At 46.5% G+C, this 23,761-nt stretch overlaps 1 protein-coding gene across 4 annotated transcripts in view; it reads right to left on the bottom strand.

Annotated features, from left to right (window-relative positions):
• Nucleotides 1–23,761, bottom strand: part of fasn (fatty acid synthase) — a 92,443-nt gene that overhangs the window by 5,605 nt on the left and 63,077 nt on the right. For all 4 annotated transcript variants that reach the window (XM_078401103.1, XM_078401106.1, XM_078401105.1 and 1 more), the window contains exons 28-40: nucleotides 22,883–23,033; nucleotides 21,163–21,341; nucleotides 19,777–19,896; nucleotides 17,991–18,113; nucleotides 17,232–17,455; nucleotides 13,710–13,911; nucleotides 12,834–12,985; nucleotides 12,485–12,576; nucleotides 7,049–7,200; nucleotides 5,525–5,770; nucleotides 3,853–4,041; nucleotides 2,015–2,239; nucleotides 242–462 (exon numbers count right to left, since the gene is read on the bottom strand). In XM_078401103.1, coding sequence (XP_078257229.1) covers nucleotides 242–462; nucleotides 2,015–2,239; nucleotides 3,853–4,041; nucleotides 5,525–5,770; nucleotides 7,049–7,200; nucleotides 12,485–12,576; nucleotides 12,834–12,985; nucleotides 13,710–13,911; nucleotides 17,232–17,455; nucleotides 17,991–18,113; nucleotides 19,777–19,896; nucleotides 21,163–21,341; nucleotides 22,883–23,033 — 2,276 coding nt within the window. The remainder of the gene's footprint in view (nucleotides 1–241; nucleotides 463–2,014; nucleotides 2,240–3,852; nucleotides 4,042–5,524; nucleotides 5,771–7,048; nucleotides 7,201–12,484; nucleotides 12,577–12,833; nucleotides 12,986–13,709; nucleotides 13,912–17,231; nucleotides 17,456–17,990; nucleotides 18,114–19,776; nucleotides 19,897–21,162; nucleotides 21,342–22,882; nucleotides 23,034–23,761) is intronic.

The following is a 23,761-nucleotide window of genomic DNA, read 5'->3' as shown; positions in this document are numbered from 1 at the left end:
GCTGAGATGCAAGCTATACAGCTGCAACTACCATCAAGGGCGATGCTGGAGGCAGACACGATAGTGGCATTTAAGACTTTGGATGGGCACATGGATACGCAGGGAAAAGGATCACGTGCAGGCAGATCAGAGATGGTATTGGCATCATGATTGGCACAGACATTGTGGGCCAACAGGCCTGTTCCTGTGTTGTGCTGTTCGACGTTCCACAGAGTAGCTTCCTAGCTGGAGAGTTTGTTACCTGTGTGTACGCTGCCACGTACGAGTGGGAGCCGTCCAGGAGGATGAGGCAGTCAACAGGCCGCGGCATGCTGGCTGCTGCTTGCAGCTGGTTGCAAATCTCAAATGCTACGCAGGCGCCGAAGGAGTAACCAGCGATTCTGTACGGCCCCTCGGGCTGAACCTGCTTAATGCAGCTAAGATAATAGGAAGCCAGGCTGGGAATACTGTCCAGGGGAGCAGCTGCAAACAAACACAGAAATATATCATCCATCCACATAAACATCAATGGGCACAAATTAATCTGCCTTACACAAATTGCCAGCACAATGCCCAATTTCCTGAAACAATCAGGAAGAGCTGGAAAGATTGCAGAGAAGATTTACCAGGATGTCACCAGGACTCAAGGACCTGAGCTACTGGGAGAGGTTGGTCAGGCTAGGACTTTATTCCTTGGAGCATGGGAGGTTGAGGGGTGATCTTATAGAGGTGTATAAAATCATAAGGGGAATAGGTATGGTGAATACACAGTCTTTTTCCCAGGGCTGGGGAAATCAAGAACTCGGGGGCATAGGTTTAAGGTAAAGGAGGAAAAATGTAATAGAAACCTGAGGGGCAACTTTTTCACTCAGAGGGTGGTGGGTATATGGAACGAGCTGCCAGAAGAAATAGTTGAGGCAGGTACTCTAACAATGTTTCAAAGACATTTGGACAGGTAAATGTAGGAAAGGTTTAAAAGGGATATGAGCCAGGCGAGGGCAAATGGGACTCGCTCAGATGTGGCACCTCGGTGGGCATGAATGAGTTGGGTCGAAGGGCCTGGTTCCATGATGTACGCCTCTGATTAATCCTCTATATTCTTTTTGAATGAAGGCAGGGTTGGGAAATTTGGCAGAGATAGTCTGCTGCAACAAAGGAAGATACATCTGTTAGACCAGAGCGATCTCCAGTGAAGAGGGGCAGCTGTATCATCATCACACTGCTACAGAAAATACAGGGGTTGTTTAAGTAACAAAAGTTCCCATGTAACATTTTTATGTGCGCTCAAAACGCAACTGGTTGCAGTGTGATCAGTGTGGAAACAGGCCCTTCGGCCCACACTAGTGACAATTTACAATTTACAGAAGCCAAGTATCCTAGAAACCGGCATGTCTTTGGAATCTGGAAGGAAACCAGAGCACCTGGAGAAAACCCACACGGTCACAGGGAGGATGTACAAACTCTGTACCGGCAGCACCTGTAGTCAGGACGAATCCGGGTCTCTGGTGCTGTAAGGCAGCAGCTCTACCGCTGCTCCACTCTGCCGCCTTAATAGTTAGTAGTGTGACATGGCTCAGTATTTCCGCCAGATTCAGCAGAGGTTTGGAGCCTACTGCAAGTCAATGCTACTTTTGTATTCGGATCTTGTTAAAAATTAGCTTAAATAATGGTGTTAAAGGAATAGCAAACAATATATATAAAACAACAAAGTGCTGGAGTAATCAACCGGCCAGGCAGAATTCAGGAAGCTGGAAAACGAGACTTTTTCTCCACTACTCCGTCAATCTGAAGAAGGGTCCAACTCAAAGCATTTCCCTCCATACACGCTGCCTGACCCGCTGAGTTCCTCCAGCACTTTGTTTTATGCTCAAGATCCCAGTATCTGTTGTTCCTTGTGTCTCCAATATATTTTACCGTAGCGATAGGTATAGAAACTCTTGTTAGAATCAGGATAGTTTGCTGATATATCTAGTGGAATATTCCCAAAGAAGTTTGGAAGTTTAAAACAAAATGCAAGGCCTGTTCACGTCTTCACCTTGTGTACACTGTAGACCGTAGCAAGGAATGCCGACTTTGGACGCGAGACTCTTGAACGCTTCGACCGACCCCTCGATTGGATGGACAAAGAAGAGAGGCCGCTCGTTGCTCTCCACGTTATTCAGCTGGGTGATGGTTGAACCTTCGGGGTTGACTAATAGAACGTTGAGGTCCAGGTCTTTCATCTGTGAGTCTATGGGTGTCAGGGGAGCGGGCTTTGACTCTGCACAAAAGATAAGAACATATTCATTACCTGGAGCAATGGTAAGTGCATTTTAATGGTACTTTAATTTATGACAGAAGATAACATTTTCAAAAATTACAACTGGAATAAAATGAGACTGTTGTGGAATAATCAGTCGATCAGGTGGCACTTTGGGATGGGGAGCTGCAAGATGCAGATTTGCAAGACCACCCACCAAACAGCCCCTTTGGATTTCAAAACAAATAACTTGACAAATGCATGGAGTGCATATGTTAAATCTGGGTTTAAAAAAAGAGGAAAGAAAGCACCCTAGATTCATGCCGTTTGTTCTTCTTGGCCGGCATCGGCAAGATGGGCCAAAGGGCCTGCTTCAGTACTGTACGGTTCTATGACCTTTATTGTGTTTTAAAGGGGTAGGACAATGTGTAAATGTGAGATTTCTCTCTCTCTCTCTCTCTCTCTCTCCCCCCCCCCAACCTCCATCCCTCCCCTCAGTGTTTCACATACAACCATTCAGATGCCAGGCCGGTTTCAAGCTTCGGTTGCACCATTGCATGTTGGGAAAATAACAAATATGTACAGAGTGGAAAGAGCAAGGGATAATGTAAATCTGAAACATTCTCCCCGGAAAAACAACGGTGTGAAGTCTAGCTCAAAAAGCGAAAATCATGGTGCAGGAGGAACTCAGCGGGTCAGGCCACTTCTGTGGAAGGAACAGATAGATGTTGTTTCAGGTTGGGACCCGAAACATTAACAGTGCATGTCTTCCACAGATGCTACCTGACCCGCTGAGTTCCTCTGGAACTTTGTGTTTTGTTCAAGATTCTAGCAAATGCCAATTTAGTGTGTCCCAACTCCAGCACAACAGACTCTTTGAAGGACATACAAGGAGTTACTCCAGCACTGACTTTTTTTACTTTGTGAAGACTGGGATTAACAAAATGTTTGATGGTAAGTGTTAAAGGATTTGTAGACAAAACAAGTAAACAGAGCTGAGGTACAGATCAAGGATAGATATAAAATGCTGGAATACCTCAGCGGAGCAGGCAGCATCTCTGGAGAAACATCACCTATTCCTTTTTCCCAGAAATACTGCTTGTCCCACTGTTACTCTAGCATTTTGTGTCTATCCTCACTGTAAACCAGCATCTGCAGTTCATTCGTACACATGAGGTACAGATCAGGTATCCATCTTAGATTCTGGCTGATGTTAGTGTGTGAGAACGGAGATGAGGAAGAACTTTTTCAGTCAGGGAGTGGTGAAGGTGTGGAATTCTCTGCCTCAGAAGGCAGTGGAGGCCAGTTCGTTGGATGCTTTCAAGAGAGAGCTGGATAGAGCTCTTAAGGATAGCAGAGTGAGGGGGTATGGGGAGAAGGCAGGAACGGGGTACTGATTGAGAGTGATCAGCCATGATCGCATTGAATGGCGGTGCTGGCTCGAAGGGCTGAATGGCCTACTCCTGCACCTATTGTCTATTGTCTATTGACTGTCCAAGCTTTTGTACATCTGCAAACCTGTCCAAACTTATTTCACGTCTTCTTCTGGCAACACCTAAGCTTCAGGTAAAACTACAAGCACACCTTGGGTGTGCAGTCTTATTAAAACAGCAGAGTGAAATCCAAGTTCCCACCTCCTGTGCTAGTCGATTTATCCACCAGTTCACGCAGTTTGTTGATGGTGAGTTGCCGGATCTCTCTCATCGCCATGACGATTTCATAGTCTCTCTCGAGCATCTGCCGTACTTCCACACCCATCATGGAGTCAAGGCCCAGGTCAGCGAAAGTTGAGTCTGGGTTCAAACCGTTAACGTCACGTGCACCTTGGGGGAAAGGAGGAGAATCGTCACTCAACAGATCAAGACTAACAACTGTGGTTACATGGTCCTTGCAAAATCATTAGCTGTGTAACATGGCAGGCTTTCAGATACAGTTATGTACATGTGAACAGCGAGTAGATACTTGTGCACGAGAAAACCTGCCAAGCTTGCATCATGCCTGGACTGTCAGTTATTATTAACCTATAATGACCTCATGAGAGGAATGTGTATAAAATCATGAGAGGAATAGATCGGGTAGACGCACAGAGTCTTTTGCCGAGAGTGGGGGGAAATCAAGAACCAAAGGGTGAAGTGGGGGAAAAGATGTAATAGGAATCTGAAGGGTAACATTTTCACGCAAAGGGTGGTAGGTATATGGAACGAGTTGCCAGAGGAGGTAGTTGAGGCAGGGATTATCGCAATGTTTAAGAAGCAATTAGACAGGTATATGGATAGGACATGTTTAGAGGGATATGGGCCAAATGTGGGCAAGTGTGATGTGTAGATGGGATATGTTGGTCGGTGTGGGCAAGTTGGGCCGAAAGTCCAGTTTCCACGCTAGATGTCTAATAACCTAGGTTATTGTAACCTAACCTAGGCTTAGGTTATGATAAATTCTTTATAGCCAAGTTAGGACACGACATTTGTAACAACTTTGGACTTGAATCATACAAAATAGCGCTGGAAACATCTCTTGTGTACCGTCACAGTATCATATCATATCATATATATACAGCCGGAAACAGGCCTTTTCGGCCCTCCAAGTCCGTGCCGCCCAGTGATCCCCGTACATTAACACTATCCTACACCCACTAGGGACAATTTTTACATTTACCCAGCCAATTAACCTACATACCTGTACGTCTTTGGAGTGTGGGAGGAAACCGAAGATCTCGGAGAAAACCCACGCAGGTCACGGGGAGAACGTACAAACTCCTTACAGTGCAGCACCCGTAGTCAGGATCAAACCTGAGTCTCCGGCGCTGCATTCACTGTAAAACAGCAACTCTACCGCTGCGCTACCGTGCCGCACTTGGCATGAATATCTTTATTTTAAAAACACACCAAGTTAAAGTAACCAGATAATATTGGACCAGTGTAATAGGCAGCACTGTGGTGCAACTGGTTGGGCTGCTACCTCACAGCGCCAGAGACCCAAGTTTGAACCTAACCCGAGGAGCTCTCTATGTGGAGTTTGCACATTCCCTCTGTGACCGCATGGGTTTCCTCTGGGTGCTCCGCTTTCCTCCCACATCCCAAAGACGTGTGTGTGGGTTTGTAGGTGAATAGGCCTCTGTAAATTGCCCCCAGTGTGTAGAGAGTGGATGAGAAACTGGAATAACATAGAACTAGTGTGAATAGGTGATCGAATGTTAGCGTGGACACAGATTCTTCATTAATTATACAAACATTAAAATCAACAACATCATTGGAGAGCAATAAGATCCGCGAAAACCGTTCCGTGACATTGACTTGCTCAACTGACCGAGTATGTGTGCGACAGCCTCGATGAGGTCCCGCTTCTCACTGCCATCGGCCTTCAGAACCACTGCCTTCTGCGCAAGGACAAAGCTGCTCACGACTGGATGAGACTGATTCAGGAACTGGTCCAGAACTTCTAAACACGAGCCGATCTTCTGCGGCAAAGTCCCACTGATTACCGTGTCGTTGTCACCCATTGTTTCCAAGATAATGCCCACGTCTCCAATGGCGCCCCACTGTATGGCTAGACCTAAGGCACAAGTAAACACACTGTGATAAACGGTGAACTGTACTCCAATATCCTCAGATAACCCACAACGTCTTGATTTTTTTCTACCTTTTAATTACTGTACTAATTTCTCATTTTAGTGTTTTCAGTGTTGAGTGGCACAGTGGTGCGTGGGGCAGTAGTTGCTGCCTTACAGCGCCAGTGACTGGGATTCGATCCTGACTCTTGGTGCTTTCTGTGTGGAGTTTGTACGTTCTCATTGTGAACACGTGGGTTTTCTCCAGGATCTCCGGTTTCCTCCCACACTCTAAAGACTTGCAGCTTTGTAGACGAATTGGCTTCTACAAATTGTAAATTGTCCCTCGTGTGTCAGATAGTACTAGTGTACGGGGTGATCACTGGTTGGCACAGACTCAGTGGGCCAAAGGGCCTATCTCCACGCTGTAGCTCTAAAGTCTAAAAGTTAAATGCACAACATTCACTTGGATATATCGCATGTCCCTTTGTTTCCTAACCTCTGATATTCAAATGTTATAAAAGGAGAAATAAAATACATCTCACATGTTGTTGTGTTATTGGTTAAATAATAGTTTTTGTGAACGTTGCTAAATTGTAAAGATATTTAAAGAAAAACTTGACCAGTCGAGCAATCCATCCACCAAACGTTACAGAACTGTAGTCTGTAATAATTATGTTTATAACTTAAGTGTAGATACATCATCAGAATTTGATTCAGCAGGATTAGTTTTGGATGTTTTCCCCAACCTGGGGAACATGGACAGCATGGATGAGTTGGGCCGAAGAGCCTGCTTCCGTGCTGTACAGCTCCACGACTCTATGAATTTGCAGGTTTTGCTGTTTCACGATAGACAGGGCACCTCTGCTCACCACAATCTGCTCATCAATAATGGTCAACCCATGCCATTAAACTCTTCTTATTTCAGCTAAAATTCCAAGGTTATATATATATATATCTAACGCATCAGAAGAGCGTTAATTTAAAACGAATTCAGTTGGGGACTTTAGAAACAAGGAACTACAGATGCTGGTTTAGACCAAAGATATTCACAAGGTGCTGGAGTAACTCAGTGGGTCAAGGCAACATCTCTGGAGAAAAAGGATGAGTGACGTTTCGGGTCGGGACCCTTCGTCAGACTTGACCCGACCAGAAACATCACCCATTCTTTTTCTCCAAAGATGCTGCCTGACCTGCTGAGTTACTCCAGCACGTTGTGTCAATCAGTTGGAGAATTCTCTCCTGACTAGAGGCCAACGGCTTGCTTGCAAAGAGACACGCACCTGCCAGCCCGTCGCGGTACCTCTGCTCACAGATACGTTCCATGGCAGAATTGGCAAAGCCGTAGTTACTCTGACCAGCAACTCCGTAACCACAGCTCACAGAGGAGAAGACAACAAAATAATCCAGGGCCGAGCACTTCTCCCGACTGACCCTGAAAGAAACAAATGCAACTCAATGTTACCGACTGCAACAAATACAGCAGCAAAGTCAGGTTCACTGAAGTTAAAACAGGACAACATTCAATGCAGCTTTGACCAAGCCCACTGTGTGTTTAAAATCTAACAATCTTATCATTAGACTTTAGAGATACAGCGCAGAAACAAGCTCTTCAGCCCACCAAGTCCACGATGATCAGCGATCACCCCACACTAACACTATCCTACACACTAGGGACAATTTAGAATTTGACCATAGCCAATTAACCCACTAACCCATACATCTTTGGACTGTGGGAAGAAACGGGAGCAACCCCACATGGTCACAGGGAGAACACACGAACCCTGCACAGACAGCACCCATAGTCAGGATCCAACCCGGGTCTCTGGCACTGTAAAGCAGCAATTCTACTGCTGCACCACTGTGCCACCCTTAAATAAAAACTGCTGGAGGAACTCAGCTGATTGGGCAGCATCTGTTGAAGGAAATGGACGGGCAACATTGCTGGTTGGGATCCTTCTTCAGACTAATCTACCGAGTACACTGTAGTGTACCTTGACTTTCAGAAAGCCGCCAACAAGGTCCCACATAGGAGATTAGTGGGCAAAATTAGAACACATGGTATTGGGGGTAGGGTACTGACATGGATAGAAAATTGGTTGGCAGACAGAAAGCAAAGAGTGGGGATAAATGGGTCCCTTTCCGAATGGCAGGCAGTGACTAGTGGGGTACCGCAAGGCTCGGTGCTGGGACTGCAGCTATTTACAATATACATTTATGACTTGGATGAAGGGATTAAAAGTAACATTAGCAAATTTGCAGATGACACAAAGCTGGGTGGCAGTGTGAACTGTGAGGAAGATGCTATGAGGTTGCAGGGTGACTTGGACAGGTTGTGTGAGTGGGCGGATACATGGCAGATGCAGTTTAATGTGGATAAGTGTGAGGTTATCCACTTTGGTGGTAAGAATAGGAGGGCAGATTATTATCTGAATGGTGACAAGTTAGGAAAAGGGGACGTACAACGAGATCTGGGTGTCCTAGTGCATCAGTCACTGAAAGGAAGCATGCAGGTACAGCAGGCAGTGAAGAAAGCCAATGGAATGTTGGCCATAACAAGAGGAGTTGAGTATAGGAGCAAAGAGGTCCTTCTGCAGTTGTACAGGGCCCTAGATGTGCACTAGATGGCAGCGCGTGCAGACGCAGCGGCCCCACACTCTCCCGATTTTTCGAGTGTTTTTAATGTTTTATCAAGTTCGTCATGTTTGTCACTTCAACAACTCTGGACAGTCAGCAGTAGACAGTATAGTCGTGAGTTCTTGCTGGACAAGAAAACAACATCATCAACACTGGACGCTATGCTTGCAGAGGAACTTAGCGGCCTCAGAATACTCTGCCTGACCTCGACCTTGGCCTCGAGTGCTGCCCCCCGGCTGGAAAGGAGACACCGCAGGCGGTGTGAGAGGAAGCAGAAGAGGGGTAAGCGCGGAGGCATCCGGGCTAGGCTAGCGGCTAGCCCACACAGACCGGCTATTCCGAGCATGCTAATGGCTAATGTACGCTCACTGGACAATAAAATGGACACTATAAGACTTCTCCGGTCGACCCAGCGTGAGGTGAGGGAATGCTGTGTTTACGTTTTTACGGAAACATGGCTTAATGACAACATCCCGGACTCCGCTGTTCAGCTCGACCAGCTAACATGCTACCGATCGGACAGAGCTACGGTTAGCGGGGGGAAGACTCGCGGCGGTGGTGTGATTGTTTACATCAGTGATGCTTGGTGTCGGGACGCTGTGTTGGTCTACAAACACTGTTCACCGCTGGCGGAGTTTATGGTTGTGAGGTGCCGACCTTTCTACCTCCCGAGGGAGCTAACAGCTATCCTGTTAGTCGCTGTTTACATCCCTCCCAGTTCCAACAACAAGGACAGAGAGGAGGCACTCTGCGAACTGTACCGGGCCATCTCTGAGCAGCAGACAGCACACCCAGATGGCTTTCTCATCGTAGCTGGGGACTTCAACCATGCTAACCTAAAAACTGTCATGCCCAAAGTATACCAGCATGTTGATTTCCCAACACGAGAAAACAACACCTTGGACCTTGTCTACACGACCATCAAAGGAGCATACAAGGCTTCCCCCCTCCCCCACATCGGCCTCTCTGATCACCTCACCGTTCTGCTGAAACCGGCATACAGACCCCGGGTGAAAGTCACCAAACCGGTTTCAAAAGAGGTACGTGTGTGGTCAGAGGACAGCACAGCTGCACTCCAAAACTGCTTTGAGACTACAGACTGGGACATGTTCAAGCAGGCAGCAACATACAACAACACAACCAACATTCAGGAATACACAGAGACAGTTACAGGCTACATCACCAAATGCATTGACGATGTGACCCACACCAGAGCCATCACCATCCGGGCTAACCAGAAGCCATGGCTGACAGGGGAGGTCCATGGGCTGCTGAGGGCCCGCAACGCTGCCTTCAGAGAGGGCAATCCAGCCGGTCTCAGAGCAGCCAGGGCCAACCTTTCCAGTGGCATCAGGAAAGCCAAACAACACTACACCCGGCGCATCACAGCCCACTTCAGTGACAGCAGAGACACACGGAGCCTGTGGAAGGGTATTAGGACTATCACGGACTACAAACCCTTACCACAGACCTGTGACAGTGACACCTCTCTCTTGAACGACCTCAACGGCTTCTTCGCACGCTTTGAAGCACAGAGCAACACACCTGCGCAGAAAACAACTCCCCCCCCCAACGACCAGGCTATTTGTCTGTCTCCAGGCAGTGTGAGGAGCACACTGTTAAGGATTAACACCCGGAAAGCTTCTGGACCTGACAACATTCCTGGTCGTGTGCTAAAAGACTGCGCAGCTGAGCTCACAGATGTCCTCACAGACATCTTCAACATCTCCCTGAGCCAGGCTGTTGTTCCCTTGTGCTTCAAAGAAACCACCATCATACCTGTGCCCAAGAAGTCTTCTCCATCCTGCTTCAACGACTACCGCCCTGTAGCGCTGACTTCAACCATCATGAAGTGCTTCGAGAGGCTGGTCATGAAGCAGATCAGATCCAACCTCCCCCCCTCCCTGGACCCGTTTCAGTTTGCATATCGAGCTAAGCGGTCCACTGAGGATGCCATCTCCTCTGCTCTACACCCAGCCCTCACCCACTTGGACACTAAAAACTCATATGTTAGGATGCTGTTCATAGACTTTAGCTCAGCATTTAACACCATCATCCCCCAGCAGCTGGTTTGTAAACTAACAAATCTGGGCCTCAGCCCCCTTCTCTGCAACTGGCTGCTGGACTTCCTCACTGCCAGACCCCAGTCCGTACGGGTCGGCAGCAACACATCGGACACCATCACGCTGAGTACGGGTGCCCCACAAGGATGTGTGCTAAGCCCCCTGCTCTTCACCTTGCTGACCCACGACTGCACACCCACCTACAGCTCCAACCACTTCGTCAAGTTTGCGGATGACACAACAGTGGTGGGTCTCATCAGCAACAACGACGAGACCCACTACAGGAAGGAGGTGGACCAGCTGGCCGCGTGGTGCACAGACAACAATCTCTTCCTGAATGTGGAGAAAACAAAGGAGATTGTTGTCGACTTCAGGAGAACGCACACCCAACACCCCCACCCACTGACCATCAATGGTGCTGCTGTGGAGCAGGTGAGCAGCACCAAATTTCTGGGGGTGAACATCACCGAGGATCTCTCCTGGAGCAACAACATCACGTCCATCGCCAAGAAAGCCCAGCAGCGCCTCTACTTCCTCCGCAAACTGAAGAGAGCGGGAGCCCCCACACCCATCATGTACACTTTTTACCGAGGTGCCATCGAGAGCATCCTCAGCAGCTGCATCACTGTGTGGTTCGGAAGCTGCACAGCCTCCAGCCGTAAGACCCTGCAGCGCATAGTGAACACTGCTGAGAGGATCACTGGCGCCTCACTCCCAACACTCCTGGTCCTTTACACCACCCGCCTCACCCGCAAAGCATTGAGCATTGTGGGTGACCCCTCCCACCCCTCCAACAGCCTCTTCACCCTCCTGCCTTCAGGGAGAAGGTTTCGCAGCCTGAGGTCAAGCACCACCCGACTAAAGAACAGTTTTTTCCACCAGGCTGTCAGGATGCTGAACTCTCTCCCCTCCCTTCCTCCTCTCTCCCCTGCCCCTATGGGACCTGGACTTTAACACCCCACACACACACGCACATCCAGCACCAGACACTTTTTTTAAAAAAAATTTGAAGTGACTATATTTTATATTTTATATTTTATGTTGATTGTTGTTTGCTGTGCCTTTTGTTTTATGCACTTTGTTCCTCGGGATTGTGGGAAACGGTATTTCGATTTTCTGTCTGTGTAAACTGGCTGAGGATTGACAATAAAATTGACTTTGACTGACTTTGACTAGTGAGACCGCACCTGGAGTACTGTGTGCAGTTTTGGTCTCTAAATTTGAGGATGGATATTCTTGCAGCGTAGGTTTACTAGGTTAATTTCCGAAATGGCGGGACTGTCGTATGTTGAAAGACTGGAACGACTAGGCTTGTATACACTGGAATTTAGAAGGACGAGAGGGGATCTTATTGAAACATAAGATTATTAAGGGGTTGGACACGTTAGAGGCTGGAAACATGTTCCCAATGTTGGGGGAGTCCAGAACCAGGGGCCACAGTTTAAGAATAAGGGGTAGGCCATTTAGAATAGAGATGAGGAAAAACTTTTTCAGTCAGAGAGTTGTAAATCTGTGGAATTCTCTGCCTCAGAAGGCAGTGGAGGCCAGTTCTCTGAATGCTTTCAAGAGAGAGCTAGATAGAGCTCTTAAGGATAGCGGAGTCAGGGGGTTATGGGGAGAAGGCAGGAACGGGGTACCGATTGAGAATGATCACATTGAATGGTGGTGCTGGCTCGAAGGGCCGAATGGCCTCCTCCTGCACTTATTGTCTATCGAGTTCTTCCAGCACCTTCATTTTCCTGTATCTCTAAATAAAGACTGTTGCTTGGAATGAATGCGTCGAGAGAAGAATGGGATTTTGGAATGATTTGGATTTTTAAAAGCAGGTCATGTCAAAACAAAACACGTGGTCCTCAAAAAGTAAAGGTATCATGAGAAGGTAAGTCAAGCGAAAAGGCCAGTCACTTGTTTGGAAGAGCATGTAAACTAGTTCCCAACAGTGTAAACAAAGAGATTTTATTGCTCGAGTTAAATGTGCATTGAATTTGACATTTTCCCTGGACACATTCAGGTACTAACCTGTCCAGGTGAATGGTGCCGTCGTACTTTGGCCGATTAACAGCCCGGAAGAGGTCAGGAGTCAAGTTTTCCAACAGGCCATCTTTTAAAACCTGCAGCAAAAAATAATTCCTCAATTAGATTTCTTCAGATTTGAAGACAAGAGTTAAGCGAAATGCCTCCATTGCAAACTCTCCTTTCTGCAGATGTTACAGAATGCAGGACAGTACAGCACAAGCCCTTCAGCCCACAATGTCTGGCCTGAACATGATGCCAAGAATATCACTTATCGACCTGCAAATAATCCATATCCCTCCATTCCCTGTACATCCAGAAGTCTTGTGAATGCCACCATCACAGCTGAACTCACCATGGCCAGGTGGAAGATGCCTCCAACAGGGGCGAGAGCAGAGGCCTCTGCAATGAGGCGCTGCGTACCCTCCAAGGAGCAAACATCGCTGGTGGAAACAAGGACATCCACGCCCATTTCCTTCCACTCATGCACCCGCTTAGCTTGGTACCCTGTAACGGAGCGGGGAATGTCAACGGAGGGAGGAATGGTGAGGTGCAACATGCATTTACACAACTGGTCACAATTGCACTGAAAATCCTCTAATCCCCCAAAGTTGTAATGTCCCCACAGCTGAGGAGAGTTTCAAGTCCCCCACAGACAAATGATGGAGAGCAGCAAATTCAGTTTCCCCATAACTGGCAACGCTAATACAATGCTAATTCCGAAGAAACTTTACTGTGCCACTGGGGCCATACAGTGGTGCAGCGGGTGGAGCTGCTGCCTCACAACACCAGAGAGCAGAGTTCAATCCTGACCTCGAGTGTGGGGTGTGCACGTTCCAAATGTGGGCAGGGGGCATCTTGGTCAACACGGACGAGTTGGGTCGAAGGTAGATACAAAATGCTGGAGTAACTCAGCGGGACAGGCAGCATCTCTGGAGAGAAGGAATGGGTGACGTTTCGGGTCGAGACCCTTCTTCAGGGTCTGTTTCCGTGTTATTTGAATACGACTTTTGATTCAACAGACAAATTGTTGTAGTCAATCGGGATATTACACCTCCCTCTTTCTCCATCGCCAGGAATGTATATGTTATTAGTCGCAAGAACAGATTTCATAAAATTAACTGCTGGCTACTTGGGAACCACTGACTTTACTATTCTGCCCAACACCTCGGGTGTAGCTGGACCATCGTGGTTCATTCGGACCAGACAGACAGCAGGTTCAATGACTTACCATTGCGTATGCCAGACCGAGAGGTCAGCACCAGTTTCTGCGCACCCCTCTCAATCAGCCAGTTTGCCAGCTCCAGACCAAAGCCGCCCAGACCCCCGGTGATGATGTACGACTTGGTGGCCGGGCAGGCAGTGCGTGGGACCACGGCGATGGACAGCTGATCGGAGCACTCAGTGGGTGACTTGCCTTCCTCTTCACGAATCTGTTTGGAAAGACAGAATGGCACATGTCGAATCAATTATTCCAAACTGAAAAGCCTTTTCATTTAAGTGACAACCACATTTCTATTTATCTTTAATCTTACTTGGGGTCTTAAGGGTCACACCCTGAAACGCCATCTGTTTGTTCCCTCCCCAGACGCTGTCTGACCTGCTGAGTTCCTCCAGCATTTTGTTTTTGCTCAAGACTCCAGCATCTGCAGTTCTTTGTGTCTCACACTTAGACTAAGATGGTAAGGATGGTACATTCCCTTCCTTGGAGCAAAGTAGTGTACAACATGGGTCTGTATAACAACCCAGTTATATATCACCGTCATTCAGACTGGTACTAGCTTGAATTTAAATACCCCACTACAGTGATAAGATTCATGTCAGGTACCTCAATCAGGAGACAGCCATTCACCCCAACTCAGCCAGATGGCAAAAAACAAAGACACAAGAAACTGCAGATGCTGGAATCTTGAGTTTAAAAAAATGCAAAATGCTGCAAAATCAGAGGGCATCAATGGCGCCATGGTAGAGCAGCTGCCTCACAGCGCCACAGACCCAGGTTCAATCTTGACCTTGGGTGCCGTTTGTGTGGAGTTTGCACATTCTCCCTGTGACAGCATTGGTTTTCTCCGGGTGCTCCAGTTTCCTCCCCGAGCCCAAAGGCGTGCGGGTTTGTAGGTTAATTGGTGTCTGTAAATTGCCCCTCAGTGTATAGGGAGTGGATGAAAAGGTGGGATAACATAGACCTAGTGTGAACGGGTGATCAACGGTCAGCATGAACCCAGACAAATGCTGCACTGATATCGTGGAACCGTGGAAGATTACCACGTTTGTTCACTATGTATGTGCCACATTTTTGAGAGAATTCCGAATCTAACCCCACTCTGTTCTCTACCTGTTCTTGCTCGGATTTAGATAGTTACTCAGCTTTTCCCTGCAAACTACGATGGTCTACCTCCGCCACACCCCAGGCAAAGCACTCCACTAAATGCCCAGGTGAAAACTCTCGCCCTACTTGCTTAATGTCAGTTTTAAATTAATGAATCCTCCCCCAGAATTCCAGCTGGAAAATATACCATAAACGTGAAACGCTGTCTGCTTGGTTCCCACTCCCTCTCTGATGCTGCCCAAACTGAGGAGCATTTCCAGCATCCACCTTTTCAAAATGTTTTTCAAATATAATTTCCTTGCTTAACCTTGCTAAAATCTTACTCCGTTTGAATGTTAGAGCGTCATAGAGCTGTACAATACGGAAATAGGACCACCCCAGCAACGGACTGTTCCAGCTGCTAGTCAGGCAAACGCCTCCGCTGTCACGCTGTGAAAACGGAGAGGATGAGACGGAGTTACTTTGCACAGGCCATCAGGACTGTTAACTCCAGGGACTAAATTTTCTTTTCTGTATTAATTTTAATTTATATGCTGTAATTGTAACTTTTTTTTGCACAACCACAGGCATTGCCACTTTCATTTCACTGCACATCGTGTATGTGTATGTGACAAATAAACTTGACTTGACTTGGCCAGCTACTCCATGCCGACCAAGTTGGCAAACTGAGCTCAGACCATTTGGCCCACAATCCTCTAAACCATTCCTATCCACATATCTGTCTCCAATATCTTTTTTTAAGTCATAATTGTATCTGCCTCCATAACTTTCCCTGGCAACTCGTTCCAGATATGGACTATCGTTAGAGTGAAAAGGTTGCCCCTGAGGCCCCTCTTAAATCTCTCACCTCTCACCTTAAACTGATGCTCTATATCCTCTACACTAAGAAAAAGACTGCAAACATTCACTGTGTCCATGCATTTCCTGATCTAGTACATCGCTGTACGATCACCCCTCAGCCTCCTATTCCCCCATTGTTTGAAATTATCAAGTTTGGTGCTTCAATTCTTAGCCCTTTCTCATGATGTGTGGAGCTTAGCTTAATAATTCAGCATCAACAGACAGGTGAAGTCCAGAAGTACTCTGACAGGTCTGACAGACCTTCCTGAGTCTGAAGAAGGGTCTCGACCCGAAACGTCACCCATTCCTTCTCTCCCGAGATGCTGCCTGACCTGCTGAGTTACTCCAGCATTTTGTGAATAAAAAAATTCCTGGTTCAGATGTTCCCCATGGAGATTTCACTATTACTTACAAATGTCTGTGATTATTGCCCAACTAAAACTACCACCAAAAAAAAAAAAATGCTAGAGTAACTCAGCGGGTCAGGCAGCACCTCTGGAGAACAAGGCTAGGTGATATTTTTCAGGTTGGGACCCCTCTTCAGACTGGCAATCTTAAAACTACCTAAAGATTGAGATGGATTTAGAAACTAACATGCCCAACAAATGAGATCAATATCTATGGGTAAAATGTATACAGGTCAACTTAACCTTTTCACATTTATGTATGGATTTTCTCTGTTGCAACCCTGCTCTTTTGGTTCTTTATCAAAATAAAGATTACCACTAATGTGCTGCATTTTCTTATTTTGCACCGATTTAAAATTTAGTTCCTGGATCAATCTGAAGTTTCTGCTTGATATATGTCAAAAAGCAGTTACTTTACGCTGCTGTAGAAAGTTGCAAGTGATATTGGCAAACAGTCCTAAATTCACAAACTTGTCTATCTGAATTTGGGGCATAGTTTTAGTTCACACCTTATACCTCATCATGTAACTAGTTTGGTCAGTTCTTATGTGGAATCAAGGAATTGCAGATGCTGATCAACCAAAAAAAGATACAAGGTGCTGGAGTATCTCAGCGGGTTAGGCAGCATCTCTGGAGAGGATGGATAGGTGACTTTGCTGATCGGGAAGCTGACCCACCATGAAGCCAGCTCTTGACTGTAAAGCTACAATTCAACTGTAACTGTAATATAATATTAAGTGACATACTGAAGGCACAAGAGGCTACAGATGCCGGACTCTTGAACAAAAAGGTGAGAGGGGCAAAGTTTAAAGGAGACGAGGAGGGCAAGTTTTCACACACACACACACACACACACACACTGTTGTGGGTTATTGGAACGTGCTGCCTGGGGTAGAGGCAGATAGGAGGCAGTGGCATTCAAGAGGCTTTTGGACAGGCGCATGGATATGCAGGGAATGGAGGGATATGGATCACATGCAGAAGAGACTAGTTTATAATGGGATTATGTTCAGCACAGACATTGTGGATGGACCGAAGGGCCTGTTCCTGTTCTGTACTGTTCCATGTTCTAAACTGCTGGAGGACCTCAGTGGGTCAGTCAGCATCTGCCTGACCCTCGAGTTCCTCCAGCACTTTGTTTTTTTTGCGCTGTGATAAACTGTTTCTCCAACCTCACCTTCAAAACGACTTTCCCGATGTGTTTGCCCTGAGCCATGAACCTGAACGCGGATTCCACGTCGTCGCGATCAAACTGGGTGGTCTTCAGTGGTTTCACCACCCCGCTGTGAATACCATCCTTCAGGAGCTGGGACACATCCTCCCACTCACTGTTCCCTTCTTCAAACAGGGCATCGAGCAGGATCCCGTGGAATGCAATGTTCTTCAGGAAGACAGCCATCCCTGAAAATAATGCAGGTGCGGCTTAGCATGTCTCATGATAAAACCTCATGCACAGAAGGTGTTTTGGAAATTATTTTCATCACGCATTAAAATAATATGAATTCAAACAGAGAAAACGGGTAACTTTTTGTTACAGATGACACAAGAGATGAAAACAATCTGGAGACAAGGAACTGCAGATGCTGGAATTATGCCAAACACAAAGTGCTGGAGGAACTTAGAGGGTCAAGCAGCATCTGTGGAGGGAATGGACAGTCGACGTTATGGTCGGGAGCGTTCTTCAGACTGATGGAGCAGGGGGGAGAAAGGTGGAACAGAGAAAGAGGGCAAACAAAGCCTGGCGACTGATAGTGGACACGGGTGGGGCGATGGGCAGATTGGTGGAGTTAGCGGCAAAGGTTAGAGATGAAAAGAAGACAAAAGGGTGCGAGATAAAGAGAGAAGAGTTGAATGTAAAGCTGGAGGGAGGTGATGGGGACAGAGGGATCATAATAATCCACTGATCCCCGGTTCCACTTTACCCCGGCTTGCTTACCAAGTGGATTGTTATTGGAAAGGTCGTATTTGCCGATCTCCAAGAAGCGGCCATGCCGGGCCAGGCAACGGACACTGGCCTGTAGCTTCTCTTCAGCCAACGAGTTCAGCACCAGGTTCACTCCTGCAGGCAATTGCATCACATGGGGTTAAATCAGCCAGATAGGCCCTGGAAACTATTAGTTCTATTCAGTCAATACTTTGGCGAGGATGCCCAGGAAATCCTGACAGCAGATATTACTCTAAAATAATGCAAGGCCACTTCAAACCAATCATGGCACATGATAGCTCTCAACAGTAGATCAGAAGTTAGAGGTGTAGCCATTGATCTTTCGTGTGTATATTCTCATCACCCAAATGTGGCTTCAAGAAGTGGAAGGAGTTGATATGACATACAAACAGAAGAGATTGCAGTTGTTTTGAGCAAAAAAAACAAGCTCCAGGGCAGGCAATAGATGTTCAACATTGTAGAACGAAGGCTTTAGATCAGATTAAACAATCCTGTGCTTTGAAAGGGATATGAGCAAAATTGGGAACTGCTTATTCTGATATCTGATCCACCAGACCCTCATCTGTACTGTAAAATGATAATGAAAACAGAATTAATTCCTGAAACTTAAATAAGGTTTCTCCAAGCAGCCATTTGCATCCGAGAATAAGCAGACTAAATTAGGGATATTGAGGAACTTCCTCTCTTTTCATCTTTCCCCCTTCAGTGCAGGAGAGGCAGACTAAATTATAAGGTACCATCCAGTGGAATTAAGCATTACTGTCTGGATCCAAGAAACAGGCTACGTTACAAACTACTGTAGAATATAATTAAACATCTATTACAACCATGCAAAAGACAGATTATAGACGATCATAGTCTGGATCCAAAATATTCTAAATGTAAATGTTAGTTTATTTCCATTTCTTCTTGGCCATTCAAAAAGGTATTCGAATGGCCCAAAGCAGACCACTGCAGCACTGTGTAGGTTAATGAGCAGAACAATCCTTCCTCAATTGAGAGATGCTGCCAAGCTTTCTTACCAGTGATACCTGAACCATGTCCATAACTCCCTGAAAGTGGTAACACGAGTAGAAAGAGTGGTAGAGCAGGCACATGGTGTGCTCATCATCATAGGTCAGGGCATTGAGTATGAGAGTCAGGATGTCATGATGCAGCTTTATAAGACTTTGGTCATAAAAAGTCCTATAAACCTGCATCACGAGTGTTGTGTGCTGCCTGGTCACTTCATGATACGACGGGGAGGTTTTGGAAAGGGTGTAGAGGAGGTTTACCAGAATGATGCCCGATTAGGGGGCATTAGCTGCCGGGATAGGAAGTCGCGGATTGCTTTCTCTGAAATGCCAGAGGTTGAGGAGAGACCCAATAAAAACATATACAATTATGAGAGGCATAGATAGGGTAGATAGTCAGAACCTTTTCCCTAGGATGGAAACATCCAGTATTAGAGGGCATAGGTTTAAGCTGAGAGGGGCTGTTTAAAAGGAGATGCATGGGGCAAGTTTTCTTTACATAGAGAGTGGTGGGTGTCTGGAGCATGCTGCCATGGGTAGTGATGGAGGCAGGGACGATAGTGGTATTCAAGGGAATTTCGAATAAGCGCATGACTATGTAGGGAATGGAGGGATATGGATTATGTGCAGGCAGTTAAGTGTTGGTTTTGGCATCATGTTCGGCACAGACATTGCGGGCTGAAGGGCCTGTCTCTGTGCTGCACCATTCTACGATGGACAACTTGTCTCTCAGTTCCTGGAGTTAAACCATGGAAAGAACGTACCTTTGCCACCAGTTTCCCGCAGTACGTGCTGCTCAAAGGTCGTGTCCCGAGAGTTTGCAAACGACTCCTCATTCAGTTGCGGAAACCTCTGCTGTAGGTAGAGCCGCTTCTCCGTGGACCCTGAGGGGAACAATGGGCAAATTAGCAACAACATCCAGAGCCAACACTCCTCAAATAATTAAAGCCCTTGGAATTATTTTTTTAACTGATTCCATTCATCAACAAACTCCACAATCAGAAAAAGGTGCGTCTCCATATTTAATGTAGATATCCAATTCAATTAATAAGTACACAAATACATGTATTACAAAGCGTTCTTTGACATCCAAGCTTAAACACTGGAAACATTATAACTCATTCTGTTCCCACCTTCAAAGCTGATGAACAACAAATGCAGCAAGCCAACACATTATAATCACACATCCAGACATTATTAAATTGCAATTAGTAAGATCTCTCAAAATGTGTTGTTAAGGATGCACTAAGCCAAGGATCCACTTGAAGTAGCGAATAGGGAAGCTAATTTAATTGAGATGCAGAAAATTATGAGTTGCAGGTTGAGCGCAAACTGAAAGGATTCAATAAATTAGCAGAGTGGTTAAATGCTAGATGACAGAAATAAGTTAATTGAAAGCAGGTTTATACGGGAGTTCAGGGAAACGTGAAGAGCAGTGAGTCTGGAACTTAATTGTTAGAAGGGAGAGGTAGGAAAGCAGAAACCTTTACATTTTAACCAGAATGTTGCCAGGACTAGAGGACCTGGGCTATAAGGAGAGGTCGGGCAGGCGCGGGCTTTATTCCTTGCAGCGCAGGAGACTGAGGGGTGAACTTACAGAGGTGTATACAATCATAAGGGGAATAGGTAAGATGAATGCACAAAGTCTTTTTCCCCAGGGTTGGGGAATCAAGAATTAGAGGACATAAGTTTAAGGTGGGGAAACGAGAGGGGATGGATTCAATAGGAACCTGAGGGGCAACTCTTTCACACAGAGGCTGGCGGGTTATGGAACAAGCTGCCAGAGGAGGTAGTTGAGGCAGGTACTATCACAACATTTAGAAGACATTCCCTATCTATGCTAGTCCCATTTGGCCCATATCCCATGGATAGGTACATGGTTAGGAAAGGCTTAGAGGGATATGGGCCAAATGGGACTAGCTTAGATGGGGAATTCTGCCTTATTAAGTCTACTATCAAATATCTTGACCCTGTAAGAGTATGAATGAGTTGGGCTGAAGGGCCTGTTGCCATTCCGTGTGACACAAGATCTGAAGAACCATTGGGAATGGAGGAATCCAAGTAATTCTAATTTGGGATGGCATGGATATAATGGGCCGAATTGCTTCTTCGATCCATAATAACAAATAGTTTATCATAATATCACTTACCGACTGTGGCAAAGACACGACACCCCATGCTGAGGGCGATAGAAATGGCGGCCTGGCCCACACCACCTGACCCCGAGTGGATAAGCACACTCTCGTTCTTCTTCATTCTGCCTCGCACCACCAGTGCGTAGTATGCGGTCGAATAAACCACCGGGACTGAAGCAGCCTCCTCCAACGTCCTTAATAAAGAGCAATGCGTTAACCAGCTAGCCATCTAACTTTAAATACTCTAAAAACCGACTACCCAATCTTGGAGCACTTCTGGTTATCATTCAGCTCTGCAACTGTACATGTATCGCACTGATAAAACTCAGCTAGAATTCACACATTTAGTGCAACTTTTAGTCTAGTTCAGTTTAGAGATTCAAGATGGTGGGCCTGTTTCTAAGTCCACGCCGACCATCGATCACTCTCGTTCACACTCGTTCTTTGTTATCCCACTTTTGCAACCACTCCCTGCACACTAAGGGCAATTTTTGTACAGGGCCAATTAATCTACAAACCCACAAACCCAACATGGTCACAAAGAGAACATGCTAACTCCACAAAGACAGCACCCAATGTCAGGATCAAACCTGGGTCTCTGGTGCTGTGAGGCAGCGGCTTTACCAGCTATGCCACCCTTAAAAGTGAGACTACTTTCATTACCAGTTTGCTCTGCACTGATGCACTAAGTTAGCCTCAGTGGCTCTGACCGAGTCTCAGGGTCCAAAGCAGACACTGAATGCTGGGAAATGCTCAGCATGGCCGTGTGATCAGTTCAGCACCACCCTGGCAAAGCACAGCCACCTTGCCCTGCTGTTTTCAGCCCACGCACACTAATCCTGGCCATAAGAGTCATGGTGGACAGATATACACGTTAATAATCAGGTGGTAAAAAAGGAGCAGGAGAGATAGCTACATTGTAGACCAATCCAAGGACAAAAGGACACAAATGAGCTGGCGTAACTCTCCAGAACAGGCAGTATCTGTGGTGAACATGGATAAGTGACATTTCAGGTCGAGACCTGAAGAAGGATCTGCCTGGCCTGCCAAGTTACGCCAGCATTTTGCGCATTAACCAGCATCTGCTGTTCTTTGGTTCCACTAATCCAAACATATTTGTGCTTTGTCACCAATCACTGCACAATGAAAATAATCCATGCAATTTGTGCACCTTAAACATTCAATAAATAAATCTCATAAATGGTTTATCCGTGTAAATTTTCCTCAATTTCATCTACTTATCCTAAAATCCGACTATTTATTCATTTAGAATCCACCTTTGCAAATGTGTACAAATTTATTGGAGACACAAGGGACTGCAGATGCTGGAACCTTGAGCAAAACACAAAGTGCTGGAGGAAGTCAGCAGGTCAGGCCGCATCTGTGGAGGGAAATAGACAGGCGACGTTGCAGGTTGGGATCCTTATCTGATGAATAGTCCTGACCCAAAATGTTTTCTGTCCATTCCCCCCCCCCCCACAGATGCTGCCTGACCACGTGTTCCTCCAGCACTTTGCATTTTTGTACAACTTATTCTTGTTTGACTTTCATGTATATAATTTAGGCATTCACCTACTTGACTCAATCTACCTCACTAACTAGCACGAATAAAAAGGACTTAAGAGTTTCTGATCTTCCTTTCCAACACTTGGAGCCGAAATATTGTGTTATTGAACCAATAAAAACTCTGACCGCGTCAGCAAGCTTAACATTACGAAACGGAACCCATTCATACCAGTTTTCTGGGACTTCCCACAAAAATCGCGTGTCACAGTCCACAAAGGTTGCCAGTCCCTTTGCCGGGAGCAGGCCCATCACCCGCCTGTCACTGGGGTCCCGCCCTGAAAACTCCATCCCCAACATGCAGTGCTGGAGAGACAAGTCACCTGGGAAACAAGACAAAGAGATTAATTGCAGGAACCATACAGTACAGAACAACAGGCCCTTAGGCCCACCTTACCTGTACCAGCCATGATGGCAAATTAAACTAATCCCACCTGCCCATTCGTGTGCCTATCCAAATACGTTTTTTAAAACTTTGCTATCTATCTATCTAATTATTATTATTATTATACTACTAAAACTCAGATCTTGTATATATATATCCGTATGTAAATATGTATTTCTGTGATTTTGCCAAAATGGTAAACCATAGCTCCTTTTGCGCCACCTTAATCACCACTCTCGCGGCGACTGTTTATAACAAGTTTCATTTAAATCGGTCCTATATTTTTTAATTTACAGACATTTGAAAGTTTAAAACTCTCATTTCTAAACACATATTTTTCAAGTGCTGTGCGTCTGACGTTACCATAGGGCACGCACGGCCTCTCTTCACTCGCACAAACAAGATGGACACCGTTAGTGGAGCCGCCCGCCCGCAATCAGGGGCTTCCCTCTCCCCTCGCTTCTCTCCCCCCGCTTCTCTCCTCTCTCCCCCCTGCCCCACAACCGCCGCGGGTAATCCCAGCTCGGCTAGGCCACAGCCGCCGCCGCTGCGCTGCCCGTCTCCAGTAGTCCGCCGCTCCGGGAAAGTAAAAGTGGGGGGAGGGTGGGAGGAGGAGAGAGTGGGGGTGGGGGGGAGAATGGGACTAGGGAGGGGGACAGCGGGGGT

The sequence above is a fragment of the Rhinoraja longicauda genome, chromosome 6 (assembly GCF_053455715.1).
Source record: "Rhinoraja longicauda isolate Sanriku21f chromosome 6, sRhiLon1.1, whole genome shotgun sequence".
Classification (NCBI taxonomy): Eukaryota; Metazoa; Chordata; class Chondrichthyes; order Rajiformes; family Arhynchobatidae; genus Rhinoraja; species Rhinoraja longicauda.
This window is presented reverse-complemented; position numbering and strand designations above follow the sequence as displayed.